Source organism: Electrophorus electricus, chromosome 13, assembly GCF_013358815.1.
Source record: "Electrophorus electricus isolate fEleEle1 chromosome 13, fEleEle1.pri, whole genome shotgun sequence".
Classification (NCBI taxonomy): Eukaryota; Metazoa; Chordata; class Actinopteri; order Gymnotiformes; family Gymnotidae; genus Electrophorus; species Electrophorus electricus.
The window spans coordinates 9,000,515-9,027,691 of record NC_049547.1 but is presented as its reverse complement, the minus strand read 5'-3'; the positions used below and the strand labels follow the sequence as shown (position 1 = coordinate 9,027,691).

At 38.8% G+C, this 27,177-nt stretch overlaps 1 protein-coding gene across 1 annotated transcript; it reads left to right on the top strand.

The window, feature by feature from the left end:
- Nucleotides 1-9,248: 9,248 nt before the first annotated feature.
- Nucleotides 9,249-27,177, top strand: add3b (adducin 3 (gamma) b). The gene is made up of 15 exons (XM_027000285.2): nt 9,249-9,393; nt 10,048-10,269; nt 11,409-11,541; nt 11,982-12,127; nt 15,166-15,246; nt 15,345-15,494; nt 16,096-16,239; nt 17,926-18,024; nt 19,008-19,175; nt 19,298-19,558; nt 21,612-21,728; nt 21,810-21,899; nt 22,261-22,378; nt 23,225-23,320; nt 23,530-27,177. The coding sequence occupies exons 2-15, from the start codon at nt 10,078-10,080 to the stop codon at nt 23,865-23,867; spliced, it is 2,133 nt and encodes a 710-aa protein (XP_026856086.2). The 5' UTR covers nt 9,249-9,393; nt 10,048-10,077; the 3' UTR covers nt 23,868-27,177.

Below are 27,177 nucleotides of genomic sequence, written 5' to 3'. Positions count from 1 at the left end.
ACAGTGACGGTATAAGTGTGTGTTCTTGAGTGTAAGAGAGAGAGGAAATCATAGCCTGATTGTGCTGGTGGGGGGTTTGTCTCCTCTCCCAGCTCAGACTGCCCAGGCTGCATGAGAAGCTGCATGAGAAACTGCATGAGAAAGCCATACACACACAAGCTCTCCTGAATGAACAACACTGAATTTCTAGTTTTGGTGTTTGACTCTATTAATTTGCAGAACAGGACTGGATAATTAAAAATGTTTAACTCTGATTGACTCTACAGTAGTCATTAAAATGAATACATGTCTCAAAAAACAATAAATGCTGAGTCTGTCATTCACCAGTCATGTAGCACCATCATCTGTTAAAAACAGTGAATAGCATGTAAATTGAGCACAGGATGTCAAGTGAGAATGCTACATACCGGTGTCACTTACTAGTTTTTAATAAGTAACTAAGAATTGTGATTGCAAATATAATATAATATAATATATATTAATATTTGGACTACCCAGTTCCTCAAATGAGTCTCTCACTGACAGACCCCAGTTTAGAACATGTGGCTCATTTTGAACACCTGCTCCGAGGGTACTCAGCTCATTCCTGTACTCCCTGTTCACAGGGTACCCTTATTTAAGCATATAAGCCAACGTATCATCTTATTTAAACAGTACCTTTACATGTATTGTCATGGTCAAACGGGTAACCGCTTGCAGGTACGAAAATTTAAAGCAGGATCAAACCTATTTAACACCAGTATATTCTCCTTCGGCATTTTTGTCTCTTCCTTAATGCACCAAACTAGTGGTTATTACCTAGAAAAGTGACAGTCATGCTTTGTGCTGGCTAGGCCCAAAACAGCACATATTTCAGCTTTTGGTGACCCTCCCAGTTAGTCATGATTACAATATAACCCTCATTAAAGTTCTATCTGCTCATGAAATTCTCACAGGGTACAAACAGACTTCTTACTCCACAGGTAGTGGGCTGACTATGAGAACAACAGAAGAAACAACCAACAAAAGAGAAACATAGAGTCAAAGGCTCCCCAATTCGCATACAATTATGCGCACTCAAGCTTCACGGAGCAGTCCCATCTTGCCGTCCTTGTGTGGCTCCTGACTGATACATCTTTTTTCTTTATTTTGCTAAACGTGTACAAGGTAATTAGAACAATAGGCATGGAAAGCCAAAGTGGTCAAAATTCGCCTCAAATGAAACGCGTTTTATTTGTAAAACACCGAAAAAAGCTTTTGGACGCTTTTATGCCGCAAAATACAGAGTTGTTTTTCACTACGCTGTAAAATACGCCGCAAAAACGATCAAAACCTATCAATATTGCCTGAACTTCTGTGGCGACGCATGGATAAACTACGGTTAGCAAAAACATTAACCCAAAAAAAGCAAAAGCAGCGAATGTAGCTATTTATAGTCGTGTCGTAATACCATATAGAACACGAGGCAGTGACGCAGATTTTCACACCTGTAAGATCGCTCATTCACGATAACACACACCCTATTATATTTTGACCACTTTGGCTTTCCATAAATAGGGCGTGTGCTATTGTGAATGATCGATCTTACAGGTGTGAAAATCTGCGTCACTACCTCGTGTTCTATACGGTATTACGACATGACTATAAATAGCCACATTCCCTGCTTTTGCTGTACTTCTATCGCCAAAGATTGACCTACGGTAAAAATACATCTCGGGTTTTTGGATATGCTATTTTGGGTCAATGTTTTTGCTAACCGTAGTCGATCCATGAGTCGCCGGAGAAGTTTAGGCAATATTGATAGGTTAGCTAATTGGAGTTTGTTGTACCCATAAAACGTATTGACATTTGGTGGATTGATGGAAAGATTGTTAACCTAATAGATTTTGAGGACCTATTTGAAAGACAAGTGAAACTTTACATCTAACTTTAGATACATTTAAATCTTGCAATAACACAAACGTTTCTATAAATCTCACACACACACACACACACTTAAATTAGATTTATTGAAAATTACTATTAGCGTTGGTTATTGATTAGCTGAACCAACTGGTTCACAAAAGAGTCGGGATGCTCATGAAATCTATACGAAGGTTAGCGCAAGCATATAACCTGTAGTCTACAGTCAAATACCGCCACATATGAGGCAGTACTATTCACAATGAAAAATACTAAGTAGTTTCGAAGTTACAGTGACTGATTTTCTGCTTTCCTTCGCTACAGCACTCAAACAATTTTGTTTTTGAGTTTACTCCCGCGACACTCCGAAAATCACTTCGAAGCTGAGCCTAACCACACCGCAGCTATGGGTTGTTTGCTAGCTTACAGATACCAAGAAAAGTGTGTGTGTGTGTGTGTGTGTGTGTGTGTGTGTGTGTGTCTCTCTCTCTCTCTCTCTCTCTCTCTCTCTCTCTCTGTATATATATATATATATATATATATATATATATATATATATATATATATATATATATATATATATATATATATATATATAAACAGCAATATATTTCATTTATATTTGTCACCAAGGCAAAAGCAGGAAAATACTGGTTGTGGTTCATCTTTGTTTTGTAGTTCTGTAACTAGCTTGCTTTTGTTTCCTTTTGTTCCTGTAAGATAATTTGGAATATACTGTAAGGTACTAAACATGTTTTTGTGTTTTGTTTTTCTATTTGTGTGCAGAACATGTATTATTTTGGTAAATGTATCTAACTGAGAAAATCTTTAAAAGTTTCCATTATTGATTGCTTGAGTCCTGAGGGCAAGCAAATATCATCTCCCCCTTTAGTTCTACAATGGGCTCTTCAGTGATGAACTGTCACAGGAACACAAACAACCACACACCGATACACTATACCCCATACTACCTACACACAGTTAAAACACATGACAAACTAACACATCACTATCACAGTTTTTCCTTCATAATATAATAATAATAATAGAATCAGTTAATGTAGTGCTTTTTACAAACTCAGACAGTTGAAGGGGGCTTTGGATGGATGGATGGAGAAAGTTCCATTGTATGTGTGTTGTATTTACAGAGATGTAAATAGACCTTGGATAGGTGTGTGTGTGCGTGCACATGTGCACTGCAGTCTTTGTGGCTGTTGTTGTTCCATAACTCTCATTAGTGTCCCAATTTTCAATTATATCTGTTACCTTTATGATCTAATTAGGGCCATATACTGAAGCTGTAGTTCATTATACACCACAAGCAGAACATATCAGCCTGAAGCATAACAAGTGAGAGGCTGCTCTGCCCTCTCCCTCACATGTTCTGGGTCAAATTAGCCCCCCTCAATGTGTGTACTTTTTCCTTTTTACAGAGTAGAAACCTAATGTTATCATGAGTCACATGAAAAAGACACCTACTTAGTATGAAGCTCTATTTAAGATTTAAAGGATCTCTCTATGGGAGGAGACTTGGAGCTTTATTTCTTCTAAATAGAATAGAATTGTAAGCAATCTAGAACAGATCAGATTCCACACCATTCAGTCCTGCAATGGACTTTATTACATCAGATATTGATAAAGAATTATCGATTTGGATTTGCTTCAGACTCAACCAGCAGCCAATAGAAAGGAGCCATTCAGATGCTTCCCCATGTGTGTTTGTCATGTCTAGGCTACATCTTCTGCTGAGTAAACACATCTTGTGCTTTCTTAGTCAACTCACAAGTACACACACACACACACACACACACACACACACACACACACACACGTATACAGACAAAGAGAAGGCTAGAGTAGGGTTTATATAAAGGAGGTATTTGTATTAATTTGCCACTGAAATAGTTTGCTGCCTTCCAGAATAAAATACCTCAATTTCTTTTGAATTGGTAGTGAGAACTGAGTTAGATAAATTCCTAGCATTTGCTGTGTTTAAAAGGACTGTATGAGGAAAGGGTGTAGCTATACCAAAGGACCTTCCTTCTGGGTGAATGCTCAGGGCTATTATAACAAGAACCTTCCAGCATCTTGGCAGCACTTACTATAAGATAATGAAAGAACTCAACAGTAATTTAATCATCAGGCAGCATTTAAAGATGAAATACCTAAAACTATATATATATATTTTTAAAGGAACACTTCTTTACCATATTAACCTATAGAATGTACTACAGTAGACTTGTATGTTACAATAGACCTTTATGTAAAAATAGGCCCATATGTTACAGGAATGAACTAGAAATTATTTTTGTGAAATATACTTTACTTTATTTTTTGCAAATGTTGCTATTCAATTGTAAGCAGATAACAGACCGGTGGCTAGATAAGGTCAGCACCCCACTGGTTGTATGCTACTGTTGGTCCACCCTCAGACCATCAAGATTAGTCATTTATGCAAAACCTAACAGTTATTACACTCCTCTAGTAGTTTATATTTTGAAAACAAAACAATCATTCAAACAATTAAGAAAATATGTAAATTATTATAGGCCTATTTTTAAATTATATATTTTTTAAATAATGCTGACACTGTACTAAATTTGTTACAGCTTGTTTGTATAATTAACCATCTGCTCTTGAGGCAGTGGTGGGCTGTTCTAACAGTGCTGATGATCAGATGAGAGGATCCACATGCCTTTTTGGAGCTGCTCATTGACTGTTGTGCTAACCAGACTATTATCTAGCATGTATAATCTTGGCTAATAAATAAAACATATTAATGAAAAAACAAGGAAATACATCATAAATAAACATTTTATTAAGTATTTAAATCCTGAATAAAACAAACTGATCCCCTCTAAAGGTTTTATTATATTGACATTCATTTTGTAAAAGAAACAGGACAGTCAGTAGCACTCCCAGTTTCAGACACCAGAGGTCCTCATCTACTGAACAGTAAGTTGTTCCCATGACAACATTCACCTCCCTCACTTCCCCTTCCATTAATTACCTCCCCTATAAATGCATATCTCCCAACACCACAGCTTTACAAAGCATTGCTGGTAGTTTATCCTCTGAAAGCCTGACTCATTTTCTCTGTTAGTTACTTTTTTTAATAAATAATCTTTTCTTAGCCTTTTTGACTTATGCTTTTGTGATCCTGGGTTTTGTTGTTCGTTTATGGGGTGGGGGTACATTTTGCCCTGGATTTTTGCGTTCATTCTCTGGAAGTAGAACTTCTTTTTTTTTTAGCTAACATGCTATGTGCTCTTGTTACTTTTGCCTGGGCTTCTGTCTCTTCTTTGAGTCTGCCTGTTGGACTGCGTATATGCTTCCCATACAAATCCTCTGTAATAGCACATAGCCATGAGAGTCTAGTAGTTTTCTAACACCTGTGACACCTGAATGATGCAGTGGATGAAACAGTTGTTTTCCTAATCCAACTCCCAGTCTGGCTTCTGTAACTGTTGTAGCACAGCCAAGCACCTTTGACAGTGTTGAAAACATGGGTCATATGGCTCACTTAGCGATACTTTAGAAATATGATGTCTCCCCAGATCAATTCGAGGTCAGTTCCTGTGATAGTATTTACCATCGGCATTCCTTCAGATTATGCAAAAGTCACTTCTGAGCTCTCACCTAGGCCACAGCAATGTAGACTGCTGACTCAACCAACTCACAAACCTACTCCTCTTTTGAAATATAGTTTTGAGAATTTTCTGACAGGATCCAGGAGAACAGCTACTTCAGCTAAAACAAGGAGAATAAATCTGCTGCTGACCATGTTCTCTCATTTCATGTTCTAGCTGCTGAATGTGGGTGGGATAAAGGAGCTCTCAAACCATCCATCAGCAGCGTTTCAATGATGACAGTAAAGCCAAACTGGCATGCAAGCATGATCAGTTGTCGTTTTCAGAGATGATTGATTAAAGACAACTATTAATATTGCTTATCTGTTATAGTCATGACATCATGTGATCTCTGGTTGGAATAGCCACTACTAGAGCGCTGAACATGGACATTGGCAGAGTTAATTAACTGTAAAGAAATGCAAGGGTATCTTCAGGAAAAGCTGTGCTCTACTGCAATCAATATAAGTTTAAGACACACTTCCCATCTCTATCCTCATCTTAAGTTTTCCAGATGAGTGTTTCTACACTTTCACAGATAGAGAGCAGGAAGTTCACTGTGTCTGCCTAATATGGCGCTCAGTTCATTTCTCTGTTACAGCCCTGACTAATGCTGGAGCTGAGGTGAAATCATTAACAGAAAGTTTCCTTCAAACATAGAACTTCATTTGACTGATTGCATTGAATGCAAAGCCCCTCCACCATCAGAAAGCTGAAAAAGCCAGCACAACACTTAAGACTGATAGGGAATGGGCAGAAGTCAAAGATTGCGATGTGATATGCATTGATTTACAAGGAGTCATTTACACAAAAGTGTAACTGTACAAAAGTACAAAATTATTGACACGTAATATTTTTGGTTTTATTTTTCCCAATAAGTTCAATTCAGAAAAAAAAAATTTCACAATAAGCAGCCACTTCTACAGTCTAAAAAATACTTGTTAGGTTATGCAATTGAACCATTGTTCTGGACTGATACAGTGGCAAAATTCTTCCTTAGACAATGCTGGATTAACTTTACCATAGTTGTTGGATTAAGTTTTTTTCCATAATACTGATATGTGAATAATAACATTAATATTAATAATAAAAAACATTAAATATTTTTGGTATATTGCTATTGTAATATAATTAAAATAATACCATTAGGTTGCAAAGGAAAGTAATTTTTTCAACAATATTCAATACTACAGTACAAAACGTAAAACTATTTTTTAATTAATCTTAGAGTATATTTTAAACATGTTAAAGTACTTAACTTTTTCACATAACCCATTAAACTACCCAAATGTACATTATATTCACTCCTTAAATTGAGACCCTTAAAAATGGCAGTTCTCTTTGAGAGCTGGTACACTACCTACTGCAGGAAATCCTTAGCAGGGGAACATCAAAACAATAAAACCACAGACATGCACTGGTTTAATGAGGATTTGCTGCTCTAAAGCATGTCCATTCACATCTATGAAATACTGACAAATATTTCCTCTGATCCTGTTGCTACAAATAATGCACCATGTTGGTACATGTGCTGGTGACCATTATAGTACTGGGTCATTCCGTGCTAAATAACACTCCATCATGTCATAAATTTCAATGAAAATTTTCAAACAACAACTTCATTATCTTATTAACTAATTCATTCACACAAAATTTCAAAGCAATACTCCAACAGCCAACAAAACATGATGCATTGCGCAGCGATAACACCTTGCCAGCAGGAGGGGTGCATGGGACTTAGTGCACACCATGTAGCAAGCCACACACTTTACCACATCCTACTCCATGGAGAGCCACAAGTATCAAGTCACCTGCAGCTGTTCAGTGTGTGTTGAGCCTGAGTGACCAGTCCCCAGAGAGGAGTTAGCCCTGATGAGAGGGGATCAACACTGGAGTAGGACATTCATCTGTTGAAAGTCAATTTGTAGGTATTGGAGGTTGTTGTGGTCTCTTATGACAGCAAACAGATGCTGGGCACCCTCCAGCCAATGCCTCCATTCCTCAAAAGCCAGTTTAATGGCTAACAGCTGTCTCTTTTCCACACCATATTTTCTCTATACAGGGGACAACTTTTGGAATGCTACACCACTGGCTAGAGCTTGGGGGATCTTCCACTCCTACATCCGATGTGTCTACCTCCACTATGAATGGCCCAGAGGGATAAAAGTGCTGTGGGGCAGATGAACATCCTTTTTTAGCTCCCTTACTACACTTTCTGCAGCTGGTGTCCACTCCAGCTGACCCGGCTTCCCACAGAGGAGACTTGTAAGGGGTTGGACCTTGAAGCAGAAGGCTCTGATAAACATCCTACATAATTAGTTGAATCCCAGGAAGGACTGCAGGTCATAGTGTGTCTGGGATTGGAGCCACTGGGTCACCACCTGCACCCTTCTAATCTACATGTGCACACCAGTCTCATTGATGATGTAGCCTAAGTAGTTAATCTCATGCAGGTAGAGGCTATTTCACGGAAGGCACAATAATTAGGCTATATGGCAGAATGAGGTACTCATATTGGCTGGAAGCTTTGATGAATGCGGTCTTCCACTCATTACCCTCCTAAACCCTGATCAGGTTATAGCTGTTGCATGAGTCTAATTTGCTGCTGCCAGGTGCAGTACTCCAAGGTCTGTTCTGCTCCTGAGTGGGAGCCCTGTTTGAAACACAACAGAGCTCTACCACTGGCTCTACTCCACTCAGTCACACCACAACAGAGAGTCAGTAGTCACCAACATGGTGCCCTAGGCTTTGGCTCTCCCTGGGAGCCAACCGATTATAAACGCCACCTTGGTATGATCTGGTATGAGCAGCTGACAGGTGAAGTACAGCTCACACCGCACTAGGAAACCCTCACACTCTTCAGGGTCCCCACTGTACATCTCTGGTGTCACAATGTGATATGATTGAGACTCAGAAGTGGGAAAGTGAGGATACCAGAGGACTCTCAGTGAGAGCCTCTATACATCTGACCAGTCTGACCATGCTGGCTGAAAGGTAGTGAATCTCAAGTCCTTGGTCGGTCAGCATTTGCTGCTGCCAACTGATTACTGTGCCCTGCAGGCTAACAGCCTCTGCAAAGGACACATCATTCACTGCACTCCATTCTTTGGCCTTTGCATTCTGTGACATTGTGTCAGTGCAGGCGAGGTGCGAACAGGTTTATTGAAGCAAACAGGTTTTATTTATTTTTAAAGGTTTAAGAAAGCATGCAAACTCAGCTCTCTTGAGTGAGGAAGGCGAGCTAGGCATTTATTAGAGCAAGCTAATGCGATGCATTGGAAAACAGCTCATGTGCAGGAAAAGGTGATAGGGAAAGGTGAAATAAGGAACAGGTCAGTGGGTAAGTGGGAACGGGGGAAGTGACTGGTCTTGACTAGCTGCTGATCAGGGGGGTGCGACAATCCCCCTTTTAGTTCTGAATATACTTGAATATACTGTTGAGTTGTCGCGAATTGCTGTGTATTTTAACTTTGTTATTTTATGTGTTCAAAATGAGTAGTGGATTAACTTCTTTTGCGCTGTGGGGAAAAACAGCTATTACTGACGCTGGAGAGAATCTAACAGGATAATCATGTAGCTAGATTTTTATTGTTGTTTATTTGTTTATTTGTTTTTGCGTGTATGTGTGTGTGTGTGTGTGGGGGGGGGGGGGTATTTGACGCTAGGGTTATATGGATATAGTAGATCACGTGAATCCCTTACAAATTTGACACAAAACACTCCCACGGATAACACGCGGACGCGCGCCTTTCCTGCTCTACGCTGGATACAGCTCAGTAGATCTCATCAGTTCCCGCTTAGCTCGGCTTTCGCACTATTTACTAGCAGTTCAAACATGATTTCATTTGTGAGTATATTCAAAGACTTCGAGGCCATCTGAGCGGTAAGTAACATGTTGCTGCTAATGATTAAAAATCGGGTTCTAATCCTGCAGTTGGGAACTTACTCAATCTTAAACGTTCATAGTGTTATATAACGCAGCCATTAGACTGTTATATCCTTTGAGAGAAGCAGTAGATTCGGTCTGCATGTAGACAGTTCTAACAATAATAATAATAATGTGTGACTTTTAGGAATTTACATCTGTGTGACCTGTAACAGACAGGTGTGCAACTATGGAGAGGTTTCAGTGTTTTATGTCTGTCATATTTTGACATCGTTCAACACTGTGCCTTTGTGTGCATGGCATGTTTGGTTTTTACATTAAATTATCGGTACAGGCTGAGATGGTTCCAGAGATGGCTAGCTATTTTCAGAAGTGAAGAGGTTTGCACACGCGTGTGTGCGCGCGCGCATATGTTTGTGTCAAGTTTTGCTTTGCTGTTGTGGGGTAGAGGTGTGTGTGTGTGTGTGTGTGTGTGTGTGTGTGTGTGTGTGTGTGTGTGTGTGTGTGTGTGTGTGTGTGTGTGTGTGTGTGTGTGTGTGTGTGGATATAAGGAATGTTAAGAAATGTGAATATCCTATTATAGAAGAAAAATATGTCCACTGATTTCTTTTTTGTGAATATTTGTTTGCTGTGGGGTTGTGTTTGTTTTAGTGTTAGAGTGTCAGGAAGGAGTGTTTGAGGATGAGTGTGAACAGGGAGCAGGGGAGTTCACGAATTCTGCCCCCACGCAGCCTGGACCTCAAACAAAACTACAATGCCAGCACAGGAAAACTACAGTCCCTAGAATCCCCCATGACCATATCATCTGACCTCAGGCAGGACTTAAGCATGATGGAACAAAGGAAGAGGGTCACACAAACACTGCAGAGCCCGGTAACAAACATATACATATACACCTATACCCACACACAAACAACAGTACAGGAGTTCCATAAAATGAATTCATTAACAAAGCCACACAGACACACAGGAAATTCCAGTTAAATATCTCATGCACACACATACACACAAACATGCAGTTGATGTCAGGTACATCTCATACATTTGCAAACAAAAAACAGTAGTCCAGTAACACACACACACACACACACTGCATATCTGTGTATTAAGAGAAACCCACGCTAGAGTTTGATTGCATAACATCCAAACAGTGGATATCCATCACCATGGCAACCATGTGAAGAGACTTGGAGGAATGCTGGCCTTTCCCCAGATGAACAGCAGTGGAGGTGGGACTGTTCAGCACAGGCTTAGTCTAGCTGTTTATGTTTTCCTTATGCTGCATCCATATCAGCACCATCATAAATGTCTACTCCTATACTCACACCTGAATTAGCTTCACACACTAACATCAGAACCCAGAAACACTACACTTAAATGGAACTTAAATGGAAATCTGGGAAAAAGCAACTGATTCTGTAAGTCTAAAAACCTGTTAATGCCTCTTCTTCCAAAACTCTTCCCTTCATTTACATTTCACATTTCAAGTATTTGGCTTTTGCTGTGTGCTGCTTGACACAGCATTTTATCCAGATCTTACACAGGTGCTTTGCTATCTCCTTGTAAAACTTATGTCAGTGTAAGTGTAGTTTTTGCCATACTTGTGGCTTTAAGCATGCAAGGTAGGATTTGACCTTTGCTCTTTTGAGGGAAATGATCTACTTTTGCTCTGTGTAATGCACAGACAAGTTAGTCATTTTGTAAGTGAGTCATTTGCATTCTAAACAAATGATTTACATTTTAAACAACTTTTATTTCTTGAAATGAAGTGTCATTTTAAACATTAGAAAACATAAACACCACTCAAGCTGAGCTTTTGCAGCAAAGCCATCTTTCTGGGAAGGTTGTTAATATTGGCAAGTGGTTCAGTGCATTGGAGAAGCAAAGCATAGGGATTGAGTCTAGAAAAATTGAAATATTTTGTGTTTTAATGTAGAAATTTTAAATATTTCCTTACTGATGAGGATCACAATGTTCATAATTTTAAATGCAGTGCAATGTGTGTGTTTTAGGTATTTAAGGATGAATTGGAGTGTTTGGTGAGGGAGCAGAACTCTAAATGCAGTGGGTTATTCACTCTGAGCCACATTGCTGACCTCATCATCAACAATACACTCACACACACTACAGCACACAGCTATAATGGTGAGTACACATGCACACGCACACACACACACATCTCAATATTTAACACCAATCAGACAAAGAGACATATTAAGATCAAGAAACAAAGAGACAGGCAAAAAGAGAAGCACAGAGATAAAAAATAATAAAATAAGACTGAATGTACTAACAATAAGTTAGTATTTCTGATCTTACTGGCTCACAAATAGTGTCTACATGGCCATATGGCAGACTTTGCTGGTGTGTCCAGAACATCTTCATTCATACTGTGGAGTCTTGTTCCTACCAAGGTTTCTTCCTTAATCCTGCCCAGGGAGTTTTTCCTTTCCACTGTTGCCATCAGCTTCCTTATTAGGGGCCTGGACCCATACACTGTAAAGCTGTTTTGTGACAATGTGTTATAAAAAGTACTATATAAATAAATTTGACTTTGAAATATTTGCCTGCATGTGTGTCTGCAGGTGTTGGCTCTGTGAGTCCGGTCAATGATGTGTGTGGGTTGGAGTGGTTCTCTAAAGCAGAAACACAGAGCCGCTGCAAACTGGCAAGCCTCTACCGTCTGTTAGACCTGTACGGATACGAACAGTTTACCAATGCCTATATTACTGTGAGTATGCACATATTATTTTGTGCTCTTACCTATACCTCAAATTAAATTGAATTAGATCACTTTTATTGTCATGTCTTTTGCAGTATGTAAATACACGATATATATACACATTAACACACTCTTTCACTCTCTGTTTGTGGGGTGAAAAGGTCTCGTGGTGTACAGTGCAGTGAGCTGTATAGTTACTGTTCTCCTATGTAAATTGCAGAGTGTGGGTATGCTGTGGATTGTCTATAGAGGTCACGCTGATGATGATTCCAGTGAGATGTGTGAGTGACAGGCTGTTACTGGCTATTCAGCAGCCTAGGGAAAGAAACGGTCTCAGAACCGACTGGTTCTGGACTTGTGCTTCTGTGCCTTCTGCCACTTGGCAGCTGCAAGAACAGACAGTGGCTTGGATATTTGGAGTCCTTTATAATTCTCCTGGTCTTCCTCAGGCAGCAGGTGTTGTATAATTCCAGGAGGACTGAGAACTGAACTCTGGTGATGTGCTGGGCTGTCTGCACTACCCTCTGCAGAACTTTCTGTTCGAGAACAATGCAATTACCATACTAGGTGTTTAAACAGTCAGTGAGAATGCCCTCCACAGTACAGGTATAAAATATCCTAAGGATGTGGGAGTTCATACAAAACCTTCTCAGCTGCCTGAGATAGAAGAGGCACTATTGTGCCTTTTTCAATACCGATATTGTGTGTTCTGGCCATGTAAATTACTTTGTGATGTGAACATCAAGGAACTTGAAGCTGCTGACACTCTGCTATTGGTGATAGGGTTGTGCACTCTCTCCTGCTTCCTGAAGTCCACCATTAGCTCTTTGGTCTTATTGACATTTAGAGAATTTTCCTTGCACCAGTGCCAGTAAGCTGACATCCTATCTATATGCTGCCTTGTTGTTGTTGGAGATAAGGCCCATGATCATGTCTTTTGCGAATTTAATGATGACATTGGAGCTATGTCTGACTGTACAGTCGAGGGTGTACAAGAGAGGGCTGAGCACACAGCCCTGAGGGACTCTGGAGTTGAGTGTCATTGTGGAGGTGGATCTACGGATCTGTTATTCCAGTATGCAAATTGCAGTGGATCCATGGTGTCGGGTAGTGAGGAGCAGATGAAGTCTCTAACTACCTTGTGGTGGAGATTAGAGCAACCAGCTGCCAGACATTTAAGCATCACTGGCTATCCTTGGAACAAGGACACTGGAGGCCCACTCTCAACTTCACCTTCTGATGAATGCGGTCACTAAGTCTGCATGCTCATCGATGTCTTGGAGCATTGAATTTGATTGGTTCAACCATCAATGAACCTCTCTGATAGTGGGCAGCTCCTATTTCAGCTGCTGCTTACAGGTGGGCAGGAGCACGATGGAGTGCTCTGATCTCAGTGTAAGTCAGGCAAAGGCTTTGTACGTATCCCAGAAGGGGGTGTAACAATGATCTAAGATTTGTGTATGGAAAAAGAAGCCTGTCTTCTGTAGCATTTGATGTGTGTCTTTGCAAAGGAGCCAATCAGCAGCAGCAATCATCTATAGCTATGTTATCTATAGCAATCATCTATAGCTATATTTATTTTCCTTAATAAGCCATCTACAAATGGAAGGGAAAAGACACCCAGCCATTCTTAAGGCCAAGAACTTAGTGAAAAAGTGGAGCCTGGAAGATGAATGAAAGGGTATCAAAACAAGATGAAGGGATGAATGCATCCTTTGTCATTTTGTGACAAGCCTATGCCTGTCATGGTTTTTGTAGTAGCATTTGAGATACCTCCTAAGCTCTTGATCAGCCTCTACACATGTCTGTTAGTTTTGAGATGATTTCCAGAAATCAAATTTACATGAACTCCAAAATGTTCTATAAAGCCTTTCCTTTTTTAGTTTTTCAACCCTTTGACATAAACTTCAGTTTTTGATCTGCTTTTGATGACATCCTCTGAATGGCAGAAAACACAGTGGAAATTTGTCTTGAGCTAGTAATGGGAAGACCAGCTTGAGACAGGAGGAAAATAGATCATCCACCATGAGGATCATGGTATTATCATAATAAAATGGGAGGTCAGGATGCACCGAGGAAATAGTGGTTTTATCAGGTATACAGTTAAAAGTGCAATGTTAACTCGTATGGAGTTGTTTTACTTTCTCAGTCCCTTTTGAGATCTACACTTTTAGGAGCTAATTTAATCCTTTAAATAGTAGAAAACATTTGACTTCCATGAAGCTCAAATTCAGTATGGTGGGAGCTTCATTTTACATTTTTTGTTTTAGTTAAAATAACAGTTTAAGGGGTGTTTAGGGGTAGTACATATAAATCTGATCCAGAATATGCCACCTCAGTAATTTATTCTCATGAGTCATTTTAAATCTGACCCAGAACATGCATCACACTTAAATTAGTGCATTTCAGTAAGAGTAATTTTATATCGGATCCATTCTGATGTCTAATATGAAAAACACACTTTGGTCTTAAATCTTTTCTCTGAGTTTTGAAATGGAGTGGGTCCTTCAGTCACATTCTGTATGCTGTGATTCGATCAACAGGGTCCAATATAAAAGCTTTAGTTGGCACAATATCAAATACAAAGGTCAAATGGTCTATAGAACAAAGGCTGTAACCTTACCATTAAACTGTTGTCCTCACTTTCAAGCACTTTTAAAAGCATAATGGTGTTCATCAATGGATATTTCAAGTAGCTCATTCATGGAGGTATTTATTAACCAGTACAGAAACCTGTTCTGTCCTCTTCAATTTTGCAACAAAGTCCCTGGTGTACTGCACATCTGGCTGGTCATAAAACCTTTTTAATCTCCTTGATTTGAAGTATATGAGACATGGGATGACAGTTAGTTCAGCTAAGGATTTGTCTGTGACAGGTGAATAATAGAGATGGTCCATGTAATATTGGCCAGAGAGTATAAATATATTTTTAAGGACAAAAACTTTATTTTGATTTGGATGGATTTCTAAATTCCTTAGTGGTGAGTGCCAGAGTGTGCTTGTGCTGGTCCAATGAACACTTATAAAATCAGTCCCTTTCAACCCAGGTGCGTTTGGGCAGAGAGCAGGATCATTTTCTGATTCTTCCTCGAGGTCTGTCCTTCTCTGAGGCTACAGCAGCTAGTCTGGTAAACATATAAATATTATAGGCAAACAAATATATCATAATAAGCAAAACTAAAAAGGACCTATACACTTACTCTAATATTGTGTATTATGTTTGTAGATGAAGGTGAATCTGATTGGACAGGTGCTGGAACACAACTCAACAGGACTGGATGTTGATGAACCAGCATTTAAACTGCATGCTGTGGTTTACTCTGCCCGTCCTGATGCCAAGTGTGTTATACACACACACACACCTGCTACTGCAGCTGTACGTATATACACATACAGAATTCCTAAATTCAGACACTTTGTTGAGAAAATATCTTATCAATACAAGTTCTATAAAGTAACTGCATGTAAACTTGTGATGAGCAAAAATGACAATTACATCAGTGTAAATGTGATACATTTGGTACGATATACAGTAAAATATGCCTTCTGCCACTGCTGTACTTATATACCAGCTGCTGTTACAATATGAAGAGAAACACTTTTGTGATTGTATGGGTACACAAAGTTAAGAAAAATTAGGCTAGTACAATTGTATAATTTTCACACATAGTAGCAATTCAAAGTGTTTTATTGCAATACACTGTCTTGCAATACATTAAAACCTAGTGACCTCTTGACAAAAGCAAAATTTGAGCAAAATTACTTTTTTCCACAATCATGTACAGGTGATTTATCAAAATGCCCACAGAACACTAATCTGGAACATCATAGACTGGTCAGAATGTTCACATCACACAATACTAATTTTCATACAATCATATTTGAGGGTTTGTTTGCATATTGCAGACCTCTGGGATATTGATTTAATTTAATTTAAACTGCAAAGAACATGATGGGTTGTAATTTTCATTTTATAGGTCTCTTCCATGAAGTGTGGCATCTTGCCCATCTCCCATGAAGCTTTGTTGCTGGGGGAAGTGACCTACTTCACTTACCATGGTGAAATAAATGATGGGCAGGAGAGGGTGGACCTTCAGAAGGCCTTGGGCCCAAACGCCAAGGTAAAAGTTCAGTGACTACGAGGAACAGTCACCCTTAAACCTGTTACTAAATGCCATGAAGTAAAGTCAAGACAATGATGTATGACTTCATTAGATATTTTGTACACAAATCATAGTTTACACATATGAAATATTTAAGTATATACTTGATTTGAAATCTCTTGTATGCCAGATTGTTTATATTTTAAGGGCAGCCCCACCATTCTCTCTCTCTGCCAAGTGTAGAAGAAACTAAGCCCTAATTCATCAGTTTTATGCAGAGAAGGCTTTTGTCTTTCAAGTGAAATTTGAGAATACACATGAGGGAAAAACGGTTTATCCAGCATGTGTACAAGACTGATAGATACCACGATAGATAAATAACCACGCTTGTGTTTGTAACGAGCCGGAGGTGGAGGGCGAACACACTTGCGAAGTGCCGGCGCCTTGGCGGTTATGTGAAACGGACCTCACTAGGGATGCCATAACGAACGAGACTAATAGAATTTAATTAATAATAGATTTAATAACAGAAACTTAAGTTCAGAACAAAGGACAGACAGAACAACAGGCTAACAAGGTGATTGCGAGAACTGGGTGAGAAGTGGGCGTAAACACTTCGGGGAAACTAACGGAGAATAACGATGATAAATTTAACTGGAACTAAGGGGGAATACACTGAACCGGGTTACTTATGATCGAATAACAAAAACACAGGTAAGTGGAACTAAAAAGGAAAACCAGACAACACTTGGGTACATGAACAGGGAAAGAGACACCTAAACGAAGCTAAGCGACAAATACGGCACAAACAACTTAGACGAAAACATATAGAGAACGCATTACATACAGCAGAGAACTAGTGAATATGAATAGGGAAAGTAACATGCTGAGAGGGCAACGGAACGAGAATCTAGTGAGATATCCCAAAACACATATGCGCGAAGATAAACGAGATCTAACCAGAAACAAGCTTACCAAAACGAAGAGAGACGCAGGAACGGGGTATACAAAAGAATGCAATTAGGGACAAACTCGGAACAGCTGGACACAAGGGAGAACACACGGGATCATGGAGACTGACAAAAACGCGGAAGTGACTCGGTTGCTATAGAAACGGGGAACGCTCAGGTCTGCTGACGTGACAGTGTGACAGGACTCATGGACAAAAGTAATGATAAATAACCATAGGTGTTACATGGCTCATACCAGTAGTGATAAATGACCCATATGTGTTACATGACTTATATGGACACCAGTAATGATAAATGACCACGTGTGCGTATATGACATGTATGACCTTACTAAATTATGTTTGCATTACTAAATTATTACATTAGTGCTATGTAATAATTTGACCAACTATAGTATTGTTAAACATTATTGCATTTGAATTGGAATGATGTCTTAAATAATGCAACATTTAATTAGCATTTTCAGTATTGCATTTGAATTAGAAAAAAAAATGTTCTGCCATATAAATAAATGTTTTAATAAGCATTCATTTTGATCAATCCCACATTTTGCACACAATTTACACATATTTGGCCATACATTTCATTGATAAATGAGAGAGCTGTATACTGTAAAGGGTCACACTGAAATCGTCCTGGGAAATTATTTGAATACAATGTTGTATATGACTGTTGCTATATTCAGTATGTGTGATTATGGTGCAGTAAATGTATGTGTTTTGAACTATTGCAGGTTTTAGTGTTGAGGAATCACGGAATTCTGACATTTGGAGAAACAATAGAAGAGGCCTTTCATTATGCATACCACTGCAAACAAGCCTGCGAAATACAGGTGCAGTGTATACACACACTGGAAATACTCAGTTTACTGACTGTGTTGGAGAAAACTTCACTTGTCATGGCAGAACCACTTAACCTTGACTGTGGAGTGCATCGGACTTAATCTTTTTTATAAGCATGGAATTTCTTTTAAAAATCAAACCAACAAATCTATCATTTCTAGCTGTAAAAGGATATTTGAAGAAATAACATCCGCAATATATGTTACTGACTCCAAATTTGTCTGCCTGTGCCCAAAATGCTGGATTATATTTAGTGTCTCTGTGACAAAAGTGCTAGATTATATTTAGCAATGTCTCCATGTGACCAAAGTGCTGGATTATATTTAGTAGAAGCAGCTGTATTTGTAAATTTAGATTAAAATTGGAATCTCTTGACTGACAACAGCATCGTTGTATGTTATATAGAAGGTGATACAAAATGTTTTGCAAATGAGAGATTTTTTAATTTTTCAGTAATTTTAGTCCAGTCCGGGGCTGCCTTTGCTCTGTGCATTTCATTTCCAGTAGAATCTTCTTCACATTTTGGTCTATAGCATACGAGCTATTTCATTAATCTGTTTCTGAAGCAAAGTAATAGAGATACTGTTGTCTTTTCTCTCATGGCTGCATCTTCAAGGTTGCATACAATGAGGTTTTGTAGAAGTATTGTATATATTGAGTTATATTCTACTACTTTGTAGATGTACCTAGTAGACCATTATGTTTTTAGAGTCAATTGTAAATTGCAATCCTCCATTCCTGTTGCAACTATTGTAGTCTGAAGTCAACTCACTGACTGTACCAGTGTCCTGGACCATTTTATGTCTTTTTCATTAGTGACCTAAATTTGACAAGCTGGATGTTTGTAATATTAATTTATACTGAAAAAGCGTACACTGTAAATACCTTGTTACATGGTAAATACTGTACATAACTTCATTAGAAACCCATCACAGGAAAAGAGGTTTCGTTCTGTCTCTTTTTTTCTGTCTAGGTAAGCGCACTGTCATGTGCAGGTGGTGTAGAGAACTTGCATGTGCTGGATAGAGAGAGTGTACGGCTCCCTCCCTTGCTTTCAGCTGGGCAGCTGGGGGATGGACAGATCAGATGGAGTGTGGGAGAGGCAGAGTTTGAGTCCCTAATGAGGATGCTGGATAGCTTAGTGAGTGACCGCTCATTTTTTCTAAGTTGCTTTGCTATACGTGTGTGTGTTTTGTGTGTGACATTGTTACTTCTTACTCTGCTGCCATACAGGTTTTTACCTATCACTGTCCTTGTTACCAGGGTTACAGAACAGGTTACGCCTACCGCCATCCTTTACTTAAAATAAAACCTAACCACCATAATGATGTGGAGATCCCAGCAACTGTTACTGGAGTAGGACAGGAGGAACAGGAAGTGTTTCCATGGAGTTCTTACCCATTACTGGGTCAGAGGCGGGACAGAGGAAAAATGCGATGGCTGAACTCCCCAAACAGCTACATGAAGGTGCACATCCAGGAGAACTTGAGCAGCGGAATCTTCAGTCCACACACCCGGACCATGGTAGACGCACCACACATTCACACATTCATAAAACCCACAGATAACACACACACACACACAAACGACACACACAACCACCACACACATCCACACATGCCACACACCCACCCACATGCATATAAACACACACACATTCCCACACACTACATGAATACACCACACCCACATATCATGCATAAACCACACATATATTCACAACCACAGAAACAGGAGCGGGAAGGACAAGGGAAGACAAAGGGACCAAAGACAGAAGGCAGAAGAGACAGAAGACACAAAAACTGGAAACACAAGAACCAGGAACAGACACAGACGTGGGAGCAGGAACAGAACACAGAACAGAAGACTGAAGACAACTAGAGCAACAAAAGGATGAAGAAAAAAATACAGGCAACATGGACCAGGAACAAAAACTGGCACTGGAACAGACACACCGGAATGGACACACGGATGGGCATAGGGACAGAAACAAAGGGAGATACAGGCACAGAAACAGGCACAGTGACAGACACTACAACAGGGGCAAAAACAAAACCAGGCACAGGTGAAGGCAAAAAGAAAGGAGCAGGAAACATGGGAAGCCAGCAGGGAACAGGAAGTGGCATGTCAGGATCTTCCATGCTGGGAACGTGAAGTGGCATGTCAGGATCTTCCATGCTGGGAACAGGAAGTGGCATGTCAGGATCTTCCATGCTGGGAACATGAAGTGGCAGGTTGGTGTGTGTCACGCCAGGAACAAGAAGTGGTAGGGTGGCTTGCGGGACAGCCACTGGTACAGGAGAGGTGACCCTGGAGGAACACAAAGAACCTTCTCAGCAGCTCCCAAGGCTCAAATGGGCTATAGGGAGTTTGCAGTTGTGCTTGAGAACACACCGATTACCTAAAAATGGGTTATTTGAGCCTTCACTCTGCCTACTCACATCTTGTGCTGCAGGCCGCTCCTCCCTGCAGTGTTGGTCAAAACAGGCGGGCTCATGGCCCTAACCTGAGATCTCCTTGTAGTCATAATTTAAGTGAGCTATAAGTTTTTTCCGGGAACGACGAGATGCCTGTGTACCCACATTGCCAGCGGATTTGCTATCTCTGGATTGGTGGCGCTGAGACAGGGTAGACTCAGCCGGAGATTTGTCCCAGCAGAACAACCACATACCAGAGTTTAGCTCTCTACCTGCGTCCTTAGTAGGCTGGTCATTCTGTAATGATGAACGGTTAGGAGACGGATGCATATGCAGAGAAGAGCAAGATTTATTATGCGCAAATCCAGAATCGTAATCATTAGAACAGTCCGGGGTCATAGAGTCAATATGCGGAGTCCAGGAATACACCATAAACTACATGAAACAAAACGTTATGACAAAAGGAGAAGCAGGCTATAACAATGACATCAGCAACGATAAGAACAAACACTAAACACTAGAGATCACAAAGGAAGCTTGGGTAACAAACAGAAGCTAGGATTCACAATGACCAGCAAACAAACTGGGAACAAGACAGGCTCTAAATACACGTACTTATAAGAATTAACAAGATACAGGTGCTGCAAATGATGGCTGGAGATGAACGAAAGACGGAAGCAAAACAAATACACGAGACCGAGTAACCATGACAATATAGATGCTAGGAGGGGCCAACAGTGACACACACACTACACATACCGTACACAACTACACGCCCTTCACACACATTTACACAGCTGCACACAACCCTACAGACACCTACACACCCACAGACACCACACACCTGAACACCCTTCAGTCACCGCACACCTACAAACATCTCCTATGCACACCAACTTCATGCATGTTTTGGTGTAGACTGATAGAAATAAACTGCATTAATAACTCGTGTACTGCATTAATAATAATTTCTTCATTGATCAGTGATGTCTTGAATTGACTGTTGATATGTAAGCAGATGTAGTAATTTTGCAGATAAGATTAACATGGTTATTATTAGTTCAGTCGACCCAAGCTGAGAAAAGTGGAGACTACTGACAGCTATAGATGTTATGGTGGTGTAGGGATATAAAATGCAGGTTGATTGTTTGATGTTACAGTGGATGAAGTCAGAGGAGTCAGGCAGCTGTACGGATACCCCAATCAAGATTGAGGACCCCAACCAATTTGTCCCTCTGAACACTAATCCAACAGAAGTCCTGGAGAAACGAAATAAGGTGAGCAAGTAATATAGGGTATAATTAAACAGTCATACATTTTATCTATACTTTAAAACAGTGGTATATATGTTGTTTTAGATCCGAGAGCAAAACAGAGTGGATTTGATGACAGCTGGGCCAAAGTCTCAGCTTTTGGCCAATATTGTCATAGACACACCTCCAGGACCTGTGAGTAATTTTCAGACAGGAACTAAGTTTTTAAGTATTTTCAACAGTACTTCATACATTTTACCCTAATGCATGACGGTCTACATCACACCATTGCCAGGAAGTTATGGTCTATGTTACAATTGCTAATTTTTTAATATAATAAGTACTTTGAAGCCAGTGTTACCAGCAGCGGATTGTACTTTAAAACACACCATTAAAAAATTAGAATGCTAAAATCACAGAACTCTACATATTTAATTATGTAATATTTACCAATCATTTTGCTAAGCTAAACCACAGGATTATGCCTTATATAAGTACAGTTTCATTACAGAGTTAATAACTTTGGTTTGGTTGTGATGTATCGATGTTTTTGTAGGCTTTCATCTATGAGGATGAAGAGGAAATGTCATCTCTACCACCCAATCCATTCAGCCAATCAGAGACAGAATTGCAAGAGTATACACAGATTGTTGAGAATAAACTCAACCAATCAGGTACCATATACACTAAGTATTCTATTCAAACACTCATGCACACACACACAAAATCTGGCCAGTTTATCTTCAGATGTTTCCTGTTCTTTTAGGCAACTCTTACAAATGGAGAAAGGTCAAGAAATACATTTGATTTATCTAAAGCAAATATTATTTCAGTCATATTTAATTAAACATCCATTATTATACTGTTAACCTAAGCATGATTATTAAATGTTCTAATGGGTCACTATTTCTCAAACGTTTTAACACGCCATTTTGGTTAAATATTTATTCTTAGAAACTGGAATTGCCTCTACCATGATATGTTACCAAGTCTTTGTCAAGTACTACCCACTAGAGTGAGAAAAAATGGAACAAAAACATCAGTGCAGATTTAGATTGGGTTAGATTTTTATATTTATGTTGGTATACAGAAGTGCTGTGTGTAATATGATTTGACAAACAAGGAGCAAACAAACGGATAACCTTAACCTAAACAAAGAACCAACAACACATCTGGAACACAAGGGGTTTAAATGCATGGGACAGCCAGTGAAAAATGAACACAAGTGAAACCATCCGAGGTAGGGAATGACATGATTGGTTGAGAGTGGAGACAGGGATGAAAACAAAAACAAAGAGCACATGGATCTGGGTGCTAAGGCGAAAATGTGCTAAGTATCTAAATGCAATATTCAGCAGTGATTTCCTAAAGATCAGTATGAAATCTGTGCCATTTAATAATGTCCATGTTTTGAGTCCCACAAGACACTTAAGGAGTGTGCGCATGTACAGAAGCATCTGAGAATGTGTTTATAGGGGTGTGTTTCTAAAATCACATTCTTATTCTCTTGCTCCTCGCAGAGGCTGAGGATGTCACTGATGTGGAAGAGATGACCACATATGATGGCTCCACCATCTCCCTCTCATTCTCTCCACTGAAGAGTCCTGAGAAAGAAGGCAAAACCTTTTTCTCGTTCTACCTTATTCATACCAGATGATAGATTTTCTTATGTAACCCTTTCTGTTCATTTTACCTAACATTTTTGTTTGTCCTACAAAAAATTAATTACATTTAACAAAGCATCACAGAACTAGCCCTCAATATTTTCCTTTATTAATTGCATTAATTAAACATTTCATTAAACCACTAATTATTTTTTTCTCAGACACACTCCTAGATCTGTTGCACAATGGAGAGGATGAGTTGCTGCAGGATGATGACATCACTCTACAGGTCACTGAGCTCAGCATCACAAAAGAGATGCAGGTTTCTATAACATCCACTGTCGCTGACAACATACCTGACTCAGGCCCTATTGGTAGCCAATCAAAGTCCCCTCAAAAAAAGAAAAAGAAATTCCGTACTCCCTCTTTCCTAAAAATGAGTAAAAAGAAAGGAAAGGAAAGGGGGAAAGGAAAAGAAAAGGAGAGTGAAAAGGTGAAAGAAAAAGAGAAGATGACTGAAAAAGAGAAAGAAAGAGAAGAAGAAAAGGAGAGGAATTAAAACAAAAATAAGTGAAAATGAAAATTGAAACATTTGAAATCAGTGGCCATACAGAATAGACTTATGTTTTATGGGTACATATTAAAGCAATGACGAGCCTGAATGGCTTAAATACTATACTCAGAGAACTTATCTTTCATCTTCGTTACATTTTTGATTTTTTTTAAACACAGTCTTAATAAGAGCTCTTGTAATTTATGTAAAATCCCACTGATATATTGTTATTTTCGGGTATAGTTTACATTACTACGTTTAAGTTACTCTATGCGTACACACACACATACATACTCATACACACACAGACAAAATGTGTTGGTGGTTCTCTATCTGACACAAGTGCTAGTTTAGCTACTGATGAACTTCCTGACTGCATAATTGCTGTTTTGTGCATTTCTGTGGGACACAGAGTGTATTTGCTGCTTCTGTGAGTGATGTGTGGATTAAGAGTGAAGTGAAGTAGGGAGAGGTGTTAATGGCTGTAATTATTTTTGATACACAGAAGTTATTCAGGATTTATGAATATGGACATTGGTAGTGTGTTATATTGGTGGGGTGGAAACCTTTCCTGTTAGAAGTGTAATGGTGCCATAGTGTGAAAACACTTCTCTGACATCATCAGCCATAGTTTCAGTGCTTATACAGTGGCTTCTCACACTGCTCTCAGCAGTACTTTTAAAAATCTGGTACATTTTAGCTGTAAGCATAAAATGCTTTTAAAAGTAGGTTAAATACAGAGTAAAAAATAATTTTGTGAAAGCAGGTCTACAGTATCTAGTTTTGTGTAAATGCACTGGATGCTTTTCCCTATTCTATAAATATGCAGTTAAATGTGTTTTGTAATAGAAACTGCCAGTGATCATGACTTTCATGGCTGGTTAAATATTGCCTTTGTGGGTAACTACTGTAGTGTGGTGGTGATGTGTACATGTTTTGTATCCTTATTGCAAGTGTTAGTTACATTTTTAGTTTTTTATTATCAGTCATCTAAATCAGACCAGTGCAGAAGAGCCAAGGTCCTGTATAATTCTGAATAGAGGAGGCTCCATGCACTTGTTTTTGATTGCTATATATATTCCACAGATGAACTGACCTAATGTGAAAAATTATTTTAGGTATAGGAGTTGGTTAGCTATCTGTCCAAGCTATTCAGACCTGTATATTCTCTAGCTACAACTGCTACAGCTGTAAATGTTGTAAGCACACACTTCCTACGAAATAACAACTAATGCCATAGTTTGTATTCATCTCTTATCTGACATTGAAAAAAAAATGCTCAGATTGCTCAGATTAAGCTTTGTTCAGGGGACCTGGAAGTACCTTGTTAACATCAATGCCAAAGGTTAGAATGATCTAGTATGTGAGTAAACTTTGCAGATTCGATGACATTCTAGATAGCACCAATAGAGAATTGGATACAAACGCTACATTCAGAGAGTCACTTTTTTCTTCTCTTTATGGACACTTAAATCCCCAACTATGATAAATTTGTAAGTAGCCAAAAAGATGTATCACAATTTACAATATTCCTATAAAACCTCAGGAGGCTTATGTGTAGTAACAAGTGTAAACAAATTTATCTCTGAGAGTAACATTTTAAATCAACAGTTCCAAACACGCTAAACTGACGATACTTATATCCATATTCAATAAATTCATTGCAGTTGCATAGTTTGTCAGTTTCTGTCAAACAAAAAACAAAATTATACTCAATAAACATTATGTAATAACATAGCTATTGGTTATTAAACATGCTATCAAAATACCATGAAAGAGATTAATTTAACTTTGGAGAGCAATGTCATTTCCCATTAGGGCACAAAGTATGTCCTTAGCATGTTTCACCAGTTTGAATAGTAAAAATGTGTGGAAAAGGATTCTGTTGGAAAATTTTTCAGTGCAAAGACATCAATACCACAACCAAGTGTAACTTTGAGTACTAGCTCAACCATTATCTCATTAGCTCAACAAATATAAGATTTATATTCTGGAAATTCTGGAAAAATCATAACCTATAGAAGTAAAGACATTTTAATACTTTCTATGAGTTTTATCAGAAAATAATATAATTTTCATGTCAGCGGTTACACAGGCGTTTCCTGCGTACCAAGACTGCGGGACCCATTTTTTATATATTAGTATAACACCACGGGTTCTAAAATTAGGATAGAGAAGTTTTTTCTTGTAAAATGTAAGCTTATGACAAAACCAGTTTATGTTTTCTAATAATACAACTCTATTATAGAAGCCAGAAGCGCTAGTTTTTTCCAGAAAAGAGTCTACTTAAGGATTTCTTGCCTCGAGTACTGCAAAACTGTTTCTAACACAAACGATTGGAATCAGCAGTGGCTTAAGCTTGTAAAGATCTGACTCTTAGACATTCTCACTGGAATGAAAGACTCATACGCTTCACTAAAAGGTTTCTCTTGACTTTTTTGCAGTAAAATTACACCATTATTTCTGTAAACAGTGCTTATGTAAGGCAGCTAGCCTCCATCTGTTCCTGCTATACTTCAGTATTTAAAGCAGCAGTATTTCATTTGGAGGAGACATAAACAAGCCATCATTCACTCCATCATCATTTAACAATAAAGATAAATTAAGTATGTAGCAGGAAGAAGTGTTTTGTCATAACAGGCAGGAGTATCTTTCCTAATGCTTCATGTCCCACACACACTAATTAATTTCTCTTCCTGGTTTCCATGGTAGCTTTAAATAGATTGTTTTCAGTCTGATAGTAATGGCAATTTGATCTGTCAGGTGTATTTGCTCACTTCTGAGGTGAATAATGAAATAGGCTGGATGTGTATTTGAAATGGCAGCACATGTGACAGTGTAGCCACAAGTGTGAGATCCACAGGTGAGCTCCCGTACAATCACCTTCCAATATGTCTGTCAGTGGAAGACACTAACCAGAGCTCTCTCTTTATAATAATATCTATATATTGCATCTTCTTGTATCTAATTGAGGTATTTTTTGTATTTGATGCATTTGATAGTTAATTCAGTAGATAAAATCATTTTAGAGCTTTTAATTGAATTGTAATGCAATAAGGATATTTAAATTAGTGTTCTCCTCTTGCATTTTTTCCTGTATTTAAATAAACTTGGTTGATTTTATAAGCTATCTCTGAACTTTATTTACAAATTAAAATATTTGCAGGATCAGACCTTACAAAGCGCACATCTTGCTTTCTCTTTCTTTGAGAATGTAATCTGTAATCGATATTGCTGATATCTGTTTGCATGAAAACCTACTAGTTAATAGGTGGGTTTAGTGTGCAGCATCCATTTAGTTACGACAACATTTACA

Excerpts from the sequence above, each read along its gene's own strand:
- add3b (XM_027000285.2), top strand. The coding sequence starts at position 10,078 with ATGAGTGTGAACAGGGAGCAGGGGAGTTCACGAATTCTGCCCCCACGC. Across the intron at positions 18,025-19,007 it reads AACAAGCCTGCGAAATACAG|GTAAGCGCACTGTCATGTGC; the intron begins GTGCAGTGTATA and ends TTTTCTGTCTAG. Across the intron at positions 19,559-21,611 it reads GTCCACACACCCGGACCATG|TGGATGAAGTCAGAGGAGTC; the intron begins GTAGACGCACCA and ends TTGATGTTACAG.